The sequence below is a fragment of the Oncorhynchus clarkii genome, chromosome 4 (genome assembly GCF_045791955.1).
Source record: "Oncorhynchus clarkii lewisi isolate Uvic-CL-2024 chromosome 4, UVic_Ocla_1.0, whole genome shotgun sequence".
NCBI classification, from domain to species: Eukaryota; Metazoa; Chordata; class Actinopteri; order Salmoniformes; family Salmonidae; genus Oncorhynchus; species Oncorhynchus clarkii.
The window spans coordinates 24248876-24262254 of NC_092150.1; the positions used below are offsets into that span (position 1 = coordinate 24248876).

The 13379-nt window shown below is 43.7% G+C and overlaps 1 protein-coding gene across 6 annotated transcripts in view; it reads left to right on the forward strand.

The window, feature by feature from the left end:
* LOC139406624 (centrosome-associated protein 350-like) overlaps positions 1-13113 on the forward strand; it is a 39299-nt gene extending 26186 nt beyond the window's left edge. For all 6 annotated transcript variants that reach the window (XM_071149423.1, XM_071149422.1, XM_071149427.1 and 3 more), the window contains 12 exons: positions 41-195; positions 3304-3548; positions 3782-3969; positions 5425-5563; positions 6018-6178; positions 6280-6416; positions 6502-6578; positions 6671-8448; positions 9447-9902; positions 9979-10125; positions 10407-10529; positions 10659-13113. In XM_071149423.1, the coding sequence (XP_071005524.1) occupies positions 41-195; positions 3304-3548; positions 3782-3969; positions 5425-5563; positions 6018-6178; positions 6280-6416; positions 6502-6578; positions 6671-8448; positions 9447-9902; positions 9979-10125; positions 10407-10529; positions 10659-10823 (3771 nt within the window). In that variant the 3' untranslated portion in view covers positions 10824-13113. The remainder of the gene's footprint in view (positions 1-40; positions 196-3303; positions 3549-3781; positions 3970-5424; positions 5564-6017; positions 6179-6279; positions 6417-6501; positions 6579-6670; positions 8449-9446; positions 9903-9978; positions 10126-10406; positions 10530-10658) is intronic.
* The last annotated feature ends 266 nt before the right edge of the window (positions 13114-13379 follow it).

A 13379-nucleotide genomic window follows, 5' to 3' on the forward strand; every position in this document is an offset into this window, starting at 1 on the left:
TTCTGGTGTGTGAGTGTGTAACCATCTATGTCCTACATAGACTCCAGTGTCGGAGCACGTCGAAGGGGCAACCTCCCCCAGTGCTGCGAGGACTGACGGGGACGTGCGCAGCGCCTCTCCTCTCTCAGTGTCTGGCAGTGAGACCAGCAGCATCATGCAGAAGCTCAAGAAGATGCGCTCTCACATGGATAAGAAGTAATTTAAACGTCTATTAACCTATTGACCTAAATGTCTTATTGGAAGTCTTTGTCATGGGCTCTTTTTTTTCTACTTCAGGGCTTATAATAAGATGGACACAATTTATACCAACTTCTAAACAGCTGAAATTACCATATTTGATAGCTTTATCTTTATGGATGTGATTGTTAACTTGTCTTAGACTGACGATCTAACAAAACCATATTGGGCATATCAATCATTAAAGACGGTTTCCTTTGTTAATCACAAGGAATTATGTACCAGCTTCAGAGCTTCTGTTATTGAAAGTCATTTGATGGAAGTTGCTGTTGCCTTGTGAAAGTGAGGGATTGGCTTGACTAGAAACCTTAATTCTTCTGTGGTGTGGATATGAATATAATCATGCTCCATGTCCTCTAGATCAGGGATCATCAACTAGATTCAGCCGCGTGCAGATTGTTTTTGTTTGCGCAGAAAATCTTGGGGGGCCATTTAAAACCACCTCGCGAACAGCCAGTTGGGGAACCCTGCTATACATACATGTTAGTTATTCAGACTGCATCTTCTCCAAGCTCTGTACTTATTCCAAAATGTACCATATGTAGTGTAAAATGTATGTCTGGTGTCTCATACAAGCAGCGAGGGCAGGTTTTAGTCTTTTAACAATGTGGTCATGTGACTGGAGGGGACTCTCACGATGGTTAAACAGCCAGACCTGCACTCCGACTGACCTCATTCTTATGCTTTTGCATTCTGCAGTACAGGTCCTAACAAACGTTCAGTTGTTGTGGTGTTTAAGGATTTGTAACTTTCATCAATAGCAACGTGATCGGTACAAATTGTAGGCCGAGAGCGAATGATTCCTTGAATTGAATAATCTACCAATAAACATGAAACTGAATGTACCCAATATCACAGCTAAAAGTGGGAGATCACTGTCAATTTGAGCCTAGACTTTATTTTCTATAGGGAACTAACAAGCTGCTTGTAGCCACGCCTCTGTCTGCTTGCATTGGTCGTCTAACAACCTGCCATTTCAATATGTTAACACTGTCTCTTTTAATAATGCTCTAGTGTTGTTGTGGATCATAGTGAAGGTTAATGTGTGATTTAGCCAGTGTTTTAGTCTAATAAAGCCTAAATCAGGTTTTAGTTACTTAAAAACAATTATCACCCACCACTACATTTGCAACTTTTTGCTAAAATAATCTAATCTCGCAAATTCCTCCACCCAGTGCATTTAATTAAGGAGAAGTACTATGTCCTCTGAGGTGCAACATGAGACAAAGGCCTCTCTTAACCTTTTTTAGGATTATAATTTATCAGTCTCTGGCACTGCCGCACGCTTTCACACATGGCTGCACATTCCTACACACCTGCTCTTTATTGGAGTCCAGCTCCAAAGACACACATGCACATCTCCTGGCCAACTCCTGATGAAAAGGACTGAGTTTTAATACCCCTCTAAGCTCTGCCACCAACACAAAACCCTGGCAGATTAACTACATTACTTCTCTTTGAATGAAACCATGAAACATTCAGTACAATTAAGCACATGCTTAATCACTATATTCTCTCTCTAATTGGCTGTTTTCTCATTCTCCAACTCCTATTTTGTGGGTTTTTTCCTGTGTCACGTGTCCTTGCTTTGTTTGGTTGTAGACACTGCTCTCCTGTTCACTACTACTTCTCTCTGTTTACGGCCCACCACTGGGCATCTCACAGTGTCTGTTTCCCCTACCTCCAGCTGTTTATCTACATCCAGTTGGTCAGGTACAGTGCTGCTCTCGCCTCTCACTGCTGCCTCTCCTTCTCTGCCCCCTGTCCCAAGGACCATGCTTGTGTTCAGCTCCCGCCTCCCAATTTCCTTTTTTTCCAGGAAGTGTAAAGTGAAATCTTGAATAACACCCAATGGCATCCTGTTGGCAACACAAACCAGGCATTGCATGTACGTTCACAACCATATGCATGAAGGGGCACAGAAATTAAACAAGAAGTGAAAAAACTAAAGGCATTTTTGCCAGAAATGAAATGACCTCACTTTGGTCTGCTAAGGTCAAAGGTCATATTCCTTTTAATACAGTTGGCCTGATTTGAACGAGACTCCCATTTGAACAGCGAGAGCTCTCCAATCTCTGTGGTGTTGCTTTGAGGGGCTCTTTTTAACTCATTCAGAGTGAATGAATCAGGATCTGCATGACTTTCTCATATTCATGTCACTCACTACTTTTGTTGAAGAAATATCCAATGTCCAGAGTAAATTATAAGATATTAGGCTACACACCATCCATGAAAAAGAGGCAGTGCCTTTGGCCGGTGATTTAGCATTGATAGAGGGGTTTAATCTGTTCAATGAGCCCAGTAAATCTTCACCAACGTTCCTGATTAGGTAACTGTTGCTTGTGATGGGCTAATGAGTATGTATTGCAAGTGGGCTTAATAGAATTGGGAGCACAGTCTAACCCAAAGCTGTACTAGTGCGCGAAAGAGAGACAAGCAAACACAGTACTGTCTGGCACTTCTACTAATTATAGTCAACATGCAAAATAGCTGATTAACTTGCAGTGCATAATTAACCAGTTCTTTTCAATGTACATTATAAATCAAAGCAATGGAGAAAGTATTTTCTTTCCGCAGTATACATGGGAAATGCATTTTGACTCTTGTGTTGTGTAGAATTCATGTCGAAGTTACACCCATAGACATTTTGACTTATAATCTGCAATGTGTTTTTTTAACCATTGGTGGTCTTTGACTGATGTTTTGTGGGGTGTCCTACAGTGATGTTAAGCCCTGGGGTCAAACCAACTGATTGAACCTGACTACTACTCTTTGTGCCTGTTTTATCCATTTTGATCAAATGTTTGTACTCTGTTGTTGGGGGAAGAGTTTGGATGACTTGTGCACTATGGTGTCAAAATTAAACCATGTCTGAGGTGTGTGGACCATCCAGGAGGTTTTCAGTTTGCAGTGAAGATGGGCAGGGGGTGGTTGGGTTGACTGGTTGGACTGCTGATGACTCCACTAGCTTCTGCAACGTTGCAATCATTTCACTGCTTCTCACACCAATTGCACCTACCATTCTTTGTGTTTTCTCTCCCTTCCTCCTGTCCTCCTCACCACCAGGTTCCTGACCAAGCGGGAGCAGGGTCTGATGCATCGGCGGAGGCACGCGGAGGAGCTGCTGGAGTGGAAGCAGAGGCTGGATGCTGAGGAGGCTGAGGTGAGACGGATGGAGAAGCAGGCCCTGGCTGCCTGGGACAGAGAGCGTCCTGGAGACGGAGACCAGAGGTCAGATCACAGAGACCGCTCCAAAGCCAGCCCCAATGCCAGCTCTGGCCAGCACGATCCTGAGGGAAAGACTGACAGAGGTGAGAGACCGCTGTTGACAGACATTGAGCTATAGGCCTATTGTATGAGATGACATTAGCACATGCTGTAGTATGCAGTAGTTTCTGTTTATTGCCTGTTATCAGGTATGAGTTTGCTTGCCTTGTGTCGTATACTTTTATGAAGGCGAGAACATCATACAGCAAGCTGCATATCCATGTTTGAGGCTGCAGGTGTATTCATCTGCTCTTGACCTTTGTGTGTCTCTCCTCAGACTCTGTGAGTGAGGGTGACTACTCCCCAGTAGTGACTGGCTCCAGCGTGCACACAGAGCTCTCTGGGTCCCAGCAGCCAGACATCCCCTCCACTGATCAGCCTGGCTCAGTCTCTGAGCTGCCCTCCACCCAGCGCAGCCCCTCCATCTACACCCAGGACTTAGACTCCCCCCCTGCGAGCAAGAGAGTAAGGCCCTGTGCATGTTGTGGTGTCATGTTATCTATTACTACAGTAGAAATACATTGATTACATTTGTTTATGAACCCTCCCATAAGATTAGATCGTTTTGTCCCCCCCACACAAAAAAAGCAATATGCACAGGGCCTTACTATCTTGCTCACTGAGGGGGAGTCTAAGTCCTGGGTGTAGATGGAGGGGCTGTGCAAGGAATTGTATGAGTTACCAGAATCTGTCAACGCGCATGCTCCAAGTATTATCCCTCCTGAGAGCAAAGTGAGACTTTGTTAGCGCTCTTCCCATCAAATTTAATTTGTGACGTGCGCCGAATACAACAAGTGTACACTTTACTGTGAAATGCTTACTTACGAGCCCTTTCCCAACAATGCAGTAAGAAAATTAACAAATAGATACAAATAAAATATTAACACAATGAAATATACGTCGTATCGGTATCAAATCAGTGTGCAGGAGTACGAGGTAATTGGAGTGAGTGATTGAGGGGGAATTGTAGGTTTGGTTAGGTGATTGAAATACTATGTACATCTGGGTAGGGGGAGAAAAGGAAAAAAATCCCTGTAGCCATTTAATGAACTGTTGAGCAGTCTTATGGCTTGGGGGTAGAAGCTGTTCAGGAGCCTTTTGGTCCCAGACTTGGCTCTCCGGTAACGCTTGCCGTGCGGTAGCAGAGAGAACCGACTATGACTTGGTTGGCTGGAGTCTGATTATTTTTAGGGCTTTCACCTGACCGCCTGGTTAAAAGGTCCTGAATGACAGAGAGCTCGGCTTCAGTGATGTACTGGGCAGCACGTACTACCCTCTGTAGCGCAATACAGTTGGATGCTGAGCACTTGCCATACCAAGCGGTGATGCAGCCAGTTAAGATGCTCTCAATAGTGCAGCTGTAGAACTTTTTGAGGATCTGGGGGCCCGTGCCAAATCTTTTCAGCCTCCTGAGGGGGAAGAGGCTTTAGGCAGCTCAGTGAATGTAGGCCTTTGTCCAGGGTCCAGACTCAGTTGCTTCTTTCAGGGAATTGTCACTTTCCTTGTGCACAGTTAATGTGTTACTTGATTGTTATTTGAGTGTGACATTAATAATACTCAATTAACTGCCCTATTGGGTAAAGAGGAAAACACTTTAAAAAATCACTTCTTTCATTCACTCCTGTGAGCTCATCTTATGGAGCTAGATGTCACTATAGTTATTTGGGGTTATTTAAATCGTCTCAGGAATTTAGAAGCCACATGCAAATGAGATGTAACCAGAAACACTCAAGTCTAAATGTCACAGAAAGGCATCTGTGCATGTACCGTTAGAGACCGTGCCTTTTGAGTGTGTTTGTTTTTGTGTATGTGTGTGAGTTTTGGTGTGTCTTGGTTAGTTAGTTTGGGGCATGCTGTTGTGGTGAATGTGAGACTGTCCTGAATTCCCCTTGGGCCCTATCCTTTTCCTCTGTTGTACAGTCTCCTTCACCAAAAGCCAGCCTCAGCACTAACACACACCCAGAGGGCAGCAGCAGCAGCAAGATGCAGCTCCGCTCCTCCTCCAGGACCTCCAGCCACGACCCCAAGGCCGCTGACACTCCCTCTGGCACACGCACAGGTGAGTTGGTCCCCTCTCTGGAGCAGTAGGGCCTCCAAAACGGGACATCATTTTTATTTTCTGTTAGAGCTGTTGAAAAGCAGAGTCGAAAGAGGACTGACTGCAGGCATAATGTGATGCCGTAAGAAAAGGATTATGAGTGCAGTTCCCTGACACTCAACCTGCTTAGTTGTGTTATGGGAGTATGGAAGCTTCCCAGCCGTCACTGAGCTACAGTCATAGTCTTTGCTGATTCTGTTGTGCTATTATAGTGGACATTTCAATCATCAGATTTCTATCACTATGCAGGCATTTTTGGAGTAGCCTATGAATGTCCGGATGGACAAACTGCAAATAAATAAATATTTACTCCTTCTTCTGAGAATTTGAGTTCAGTAGTTCTAAGTTGGATTACTTTATACTAATCAGTCTGGCATGGATTTAGCATTCTAACCGTACTTATTGTGTCACACAGAGCCTATGTCAGATCAGAGCGACATTGAGAGCCGTATCCGTGCCCTCAAAGAGGAGCTGCGCAAACGCAAGTCTGTGGTGTACCAGCTGAAGAAGGAGCAGAAGAAGAGGCACAAAGAGCGTCTAAAAGCCCAGGAGGCCAGCCTACTGAAGCAGCTAGAGGTCAGTGTATATCAGAGAATCCTAGCCTGCCCTGCTCCATTCAATGAGCAATAACAAGAACAGTGACTTACTTTGGGCTTTGTTTGTTTCCTTATGTCTAGTCCTACAATTATTTCATTGAGAAGACCGAGACTGAGTTGAGTAAGGAACCGGACTCGACACCTGCTGCCAAGCCTCAGATCCTGGCCCCCACCTCAGCCACAGAGAAGCCCAAGATTAAACCACCACCTCCTTACAGGTACACCAACGTGCTAACTATGTGTATGTTGCACAAACTGATGAATTGGTCCATCTTCATCTAAACATGTTTTTTTCCTCTCCAGACCTGAAACCGACTGGAAGGTTGTCTCTGACTCAGAGAAAGCTGGGAAGACACTTCCACATTCTCCAGTTGAACAAGGTGGGTTGTGCATTGTCAAGAAGTGTATTTCTCCACGTTGACATTTGTGCCCATACTGTGATAACACAAGTTGTTCCATGTTTTGTTGTCAGATGACATCACAACATCCGGGCTCAGTAAATATTCAACATGGCATGAGGAGTCCTCAGACGAGGACCCCCCTACTGTCACCCCAACTCCAGTGTATGAGAGTCCAGAGCACACCAACAGTCTGAGGGGCCTGCTGTCCCCAGAGCATCTCCCCAGGCAGCCCTCTGAGGGGGCACTCCCCCTGAGGGAGCCAGCCAGGCCACAGGCTACCGACTCTGGGGATGAGCGTGTCGTCTCTAGCCACCAGTCAGAGGTCATGGAGGAGCTGGACTCTGTGAAGTCTGAAGGAACTGAGCACACTCAGTCACGCTCTGAAGACCATCACTTTGACCATCTACTCAAACTTGACCTAGAGCACAGCCCAAGTTCCCAGCAGCACCATTCTCTGTCAGAACATGTTTCCTCAGAGAAAGGAGAACAAGGGATTTCCCTGATAAGCAGTCTTGATGTTGATGAGATATCTGCTAAGTCACCATCCCCCATCAAAGAGCGAGCCTACACCCCTGAGTCTGATGTCTTGTCATCAAAGGGTGACTTTTCAACCAAGGGTAAGGATGCCTCTCCTCCTTCAGCTGATGGTTATCATGAAGACTTTGAAATCTCAGTGGAGTCGTCACTCAGGGAGGAAAACCAAGGCTCCAAACCTACCTCACCATCCCGCCAAGACACCAGAGAGGCTTCCCACAGCAGGTCCCCCCTCTACAGTAGTGAGGAGGAGATTGGTGAGGAGCCAAGTGGAAGATCTGGAGCTCCTGGTGGCAGTCCTCACTCTGAAAGACTTCTTGACCTGCAGAGCCAAACCAAGGATTCCCAGGTCATTAGTTCAAACTGCTCCCCAACTATCTCCCCTTCCCAGACCCCACCTTCACCAGCACTGGATGAAATGCCTAACTTCGCCATTGGAGACAGGGTTTTAGTGAGCAACGTCCAGCCTGGTACGCTTAGATTCAAGGGCCACACCAGCTTTGCCAATGGCTTCTGGGCTGGAGTGGAGCTGGACAAGTCTGAAGGAAGCAACAATGGCACCTACGATGGGGTGGTGTACTTTGAGTGTGAGGAGGATCATGGCATCTTCGCTCCTCCGGACAAGATCTTCTGTATGCCAGAGAAGTTTGAGATCTATGTGGACACCACAGAGGGCGAGGACTTGTTCCTTGACCACCAATCTGAAAACGAGCCAAAGAAATGCAACTTTGAGGAGAAAATGCATGAAAGCAATCTGCAAAATAAAAGAGGGGGTGTATCTCAGCGTAATCGTTCTGGAGACAACGGACCTACTGATGTGAATGATGATTCAACTGAACACCAGAAAAACTTGATCAACTTACATGAGTTCAAAGAGGGAGAATATTCAATGTCCAATAAAAGAACCAAGACCATCATTCTGGACCTTGAAGATGTACCTACCAGTCTCTTCATCACTGACATAGACCGTAAGATAACTCTTGATGAGACCTCTACCATCATTGAGAGGAATGGCCTTGATGCCCATCAGAAATCTACTCCAGAGCAGACCGTGGGTAAAGACACCCTCGGTGCTTTTGCAGATAAGCTTCTCAACAACTTCATGAAAGACGCTGTGAAGCAATTCGCACAGATCAGAAAGGCCAAAGAAGAGAAGATATCAGCTGTTAATCAAATGAAAGATTACCTTTTCAATGAAGAGGGTAGGGAAACGGTCTCCCAAGCTCACGTTGTGGCACAGAGAGATGGTCTGCCCTTCTTCCTAGATGGAGACCAAGAGGAGCAAGTGTCGTCTCCAGAACTCTGTACCCGGCCGGTGAGTTTTGATCCCATTTTAAGACGGTTATAGAGTAAATGTTCGAAGTGTTAAAATATACAGAATTTTCTTCAGATAATGTGATAACCTGCAATCACATCATGTGTAATGCATTTCATTTCTAAAATATGATATTTTCAGCTGAAGTACTTCAAAGAGCTGATTTGTCTTAGTAAATGATTAAACAGAACTGATTACATTGCTGTAGGGGAATGGAGCAATAATTGAGCTTTGCAGCACTGTTGATAACCATCCAGAGTTGATTTGACCTCAAAATACCCTTTTTTGTGGATTTGTTTGAGTCCAAAGGTCAAACAACAACTTTGACCAACGTGCTTATCTACACTGAGTGTATAAAACATTATGAAAACCTGCACTTTCCATGACAGACTGACCAGGTGAATCCCAGTGAAGGCTATAATCCCTTATTGATGTCACTTGTTAAATGTAGATGAAGGGGAGGATATGGGTTAAAGAAGTATTTTTAAGCCTTTAGACAATTGAGACATGGATTGTGTATGTGTGCCTTTCACAGGGTGTATGGGCAAGACAAAATATTGAAGTGCCTTTTGAAGGGTTGTGGTAGTAGGTGCCAGGCGCACTGGTTTGTATCAAGAACTGCAACGCTACTGGATTGTCCGCGCTCAATAGTTTCCTGTGTGTATCAAGAATGGTCCACCACCCAAAGGACATCCAGCCAACTTGACACAACTGTGGGAAGCATTGGAGTCGACATGGGCCAAAATCCCTGTGGAACACTTTCAACACATTGTAGAGTCCATGCCCTGACGAATTGAGGCTGTTCTGAGGGCAAAAGGTCGTGCAACTCAATATTAGGAAGGTGTTCTTAATGTTTTGTACACTCTGTGTATATCCATTTGAATTTGGTGCTCTGTTTTCTTTTATGTAAATATTTATGCCAGTAGAAGTAAAAAATAAATTTTAGATTTTCTTAGGGTTTTCACTTAGTGAGTCTTGTCCTTACTCTGTATCCATAGGAGAGTCCAGTGTTGGGGGCTAGTGGTCAGGAAGAGTTGACCAAGCGTCTGGCAGAGCTGGAGTTGAACCGGGAGCTGCTGGATGAACTGGGGGATGAGCAGGACTGGTTCGATGAGGATTATGGCCTCAGCTCTCGTAGAGAGCAGCAAAAACGGAAACAAAAGCAGGAGAAGGGGGGGCTGTCAGTAAACCTGGCTGACCAGGTGAAGACCCCACCCAGACCAGAGCTGCCCCGGCAGCCCAAGCTCCCTGAGCAGCCTGCCATGGTGGTGCCCCACTCCGCCCCGAAGGTGGAGAAGCTGGTCGACGCTGCCACCCAGGAGATCTGGAACCAATCTAAACTGGGCCAGGGCACACAGACTCTCACTGGGCTCCCAGTCCCTAAGCCTTCAGAGGAGTTCCTGGGATGCGATGGCAAGGATCAAGAAAGTCAATGTGTTCGTAGCTACAGACAGGTAAGGACACATTGAAAAGAGATGGCCCATGTCATGTATTGAAATGTATCCACTGACATTTGCTTATTATCTGCAGGCTGTATATGACTTAACATGGGAGATCATCCAGGAGATCTTTGCAGAGGATCCTAACGCCCATCAGCCTCAGTGGGTCAAGCCTCGACGCATGAACTCCTCTTACTTCCATAGAGTAAAGAGCCCTGGCGACATCACCAGAGTTCAGGTGTGTATGTGAAACCGACGTCAGTGTGCTACTAACAGTATAGCTTCCTCCACTGTCCCTGTTCCATACCAGGCTCAAACTAGTGGTGTTCTGCTCGCAAACACATGTGACTGTCCTCCTTGACAACGTACCAAGCAATTGAGCTATAGAAAAAGCTCTGTATCGATGGCTCCATTGGCAACATTTCAAGCTAGCTGTGGAGTGAGCTTACGCCACGTTCTTAACTCTTGTTACATATGCCATGCTTATGGTGCCATCTAAAGTAAAATCTCGTCTTCCAGGCGTTCATCACCACAGAGGTGTTGAAACTGTATAGCCTGAAGAAAGACCTCAACCAGAAAACAGATTGGCAGAAGATGCTGAAATTCGGAAGGAAAAAACGGGATCGAGTAGATCATATTCTGGTAAGAGCATTAAACAGTGAAGCTTTAGGGGTGACTCGTTCTGAATTCAAGAAGTCCTTTGTTTTATGAATTACCCAACTAATGTAAAGGTTATTTTCTGGTAGTGAGATGTCTTGTGTGCATTTTCAGGTCCAAGAGCTTCATGAGGAAGAGTCTCTATGGGTGAACTATGATGAGGATGAGCTCTATGTCAAGATGCAGTTGGCTGACGGTATCTTTGATTCATTGATAAAAGACACAGCAGAAGTTCTCACACAAATTCAGGAGAAGAGGTTGAAAAGAGCCCTTTCCTGAGCTTTTAAGCCCCCATTGTAAACCCATCTTCCACCAGACAGTCCCTCCCACAGCCAATGTGCCAATGATCTCCAGATGCCTTCAGTTCAGTCAAACTGGTACCCCTCTGCAACACAGCTTTGGACTAGCTAATTGTGGATCTACCACATGTCTTACACCAAACATATTTGATCCAGCCTTCAACCAACATGTAAAGCCTCCCATGCTGGCTGCCCTGTTCATGTCCAGTCAAAGATGGAGTGGATCTTGTTTCCCATTAAATTCAGCAATGCTGCTAAATTGACTGTTCCATGGCTAATGAACTCAAGACAGTATTGAGGAGCAGTCTGGGTCATCTAATAATAGGTGATGATGAAAAGATTTCTATGTCAAGTGTGGAAGTCATTGGGGTTATCAGGTTGTATAAAAATGAAATATTTTGCCTTTTGTATTGTGCTATTTATTGTATGGAAATTATTTGATTATGGTTGTTGTTGTTGAAAGCAAACTTGCTGTTAACAGGTTTCAAAACAAATTACTTCAGCATTTTGTAAAAGAATGATGAAATAACAAAGCACAAAAAGAAATGTGAATGTAGAAATGGCAATATATTGTATATGAGTGAGTGAAAAATGAATTAAAATCTACCTTTTTTGTATTTAATATTTAAGAATCCAAATATTAGTAATTGATGGGTTTAAACACTGTCCTTTTTCTAACATGTTGTTGCCTCGTAACTAGTGTATTGGCAAGGAGAACAGATGCCTAGAGGTTCTACCTGGTTAGATTGGAAACCAGCCTGTCACGCTGGATTCAAGCCTTAAAATTGGCCTTTTACCTGATTCAGTTAGTCTCTTTTTTTGTTCTGTATGATTATGAATTGCGCCACACAAAAGCAACAACACAATTTACAGGCCTTAGTTGATGTCTCTACTCTTATGTACCTCCTTTATTTGAATGATGTTTACATATACAGTACATACCTTTTCATAAATACCTAAAGGAAAAGTATTTTTCCAACTGGGTTAAACTTCAGCCTCTGCCTTGTTCAGTGTTTACCTAAGCATAGTTCTAACCAGAGAACACCTTTTGAAATCCCCCATTTGCCTTTTGCTCACAGACTCGGTATTGCATTTCTAATGGTTCTAAGGTAGCATGACTCAAATGCCATTTATGGTAGGTAAATGTATTATGCCTTTGGGTGTCACTGATGATGCACTTCTGACTTACTGCAATAGAACCTAATGTTCTCTCCATTTGTCACGTACACAATGGCTTTAGCAGCATGGTAGCAAGTGTGAGTCATTGATTAATGTGTGTGGGTCCTAGCATTCAACAACAATGTTCAAGGGCTTATTCTGTCCTCTCATCAGTAGATACTTTAGTCCAAGAATGCTGTGATGTACAAATTAATTTACCATGCACGGTGATGCTTGTCAATTGTAATTTTGGTTAGACAAGTGACCTTAATGGTGGGAATGAAAGTAGTTTCCATGCCAATTTGCATTTTTACAACCACTGTTATTTTACCAGAAGGAGTAGATTAACTGTCTATTGTGAATTTGCATTTTGCCACTGCTGTTATTTTACCAGAAGGTTCAGATAAACTGTTAACTGTCTATTGTGAGACATTGAACTGTACATTTCCCTTTAATACCCATTTCTCCATGATATGCCCCATGTTGTGTGGTATGACAAAATAGTGATAATACCTAGTAAATTAATTTCCACAAGGCTGAATTGTGAGAATAATCTGAATTGATTGTAGCTGTGGATAAATATGAATTGATTGCAGCTGGTGGATGTAATGTCCCATTTATAACTATGCAGTATTTGTTGGTTGGGTGCATTGTTTTATGTTTGGATCATACAAGCCAGCTTTGTAGTCTTGTGGAAAAACATTGAATTGCAATGTAACCAATACGCCTCCAGACAGTTTTCAAACTGCTGTTTGTAGTAGGTTTGTGTTGGCCCTTGCTGTGAAGATGGGTATTCTAACTCCAAAGCAAACATGTATATTAGGCAAAAATGGTTTGATAATGAAATTGAGTAGACTAGAGATCTTTTTGCATCTTTTAAAGTGTATGAATATTTAGAATGTACTACTGTCAGAGACGCAGCTACATTAGACTTGTGAATTGTTTTATGGGGTGTAAATATACTAGAACAGTTCCCTATTGGATCTGACTCACTATTGAACCTGGAAGATTTTTGTAAAATAAACATTGTTCACATTGCAGATATGTATATAGTATACATATATTTTAACTAAATTGAACGTTGAAGTTGTAAATAAAGCTTTATTTCCAAATATGAAATGTCTGCTATAACCTGCAAAAATCATCCCTAGCACAGTGCCTCAAGTACGTTTGGCCAAATGTGGTTTTCCTTTTCATTTTTTTTGCCTTATTATTTTTCCCAATTTGAGTGATTTTCATAAGTGTATTATTATAAACAAAACTGCAGGACTTCCTCACTGTGTCCTGTTACACCCTGAGTTATACCCCACACACGTTATCACAATGCTGACTCATCACCTCAGCCTATGATTTTCATTAGCTTGTGGAAGTAGAATAT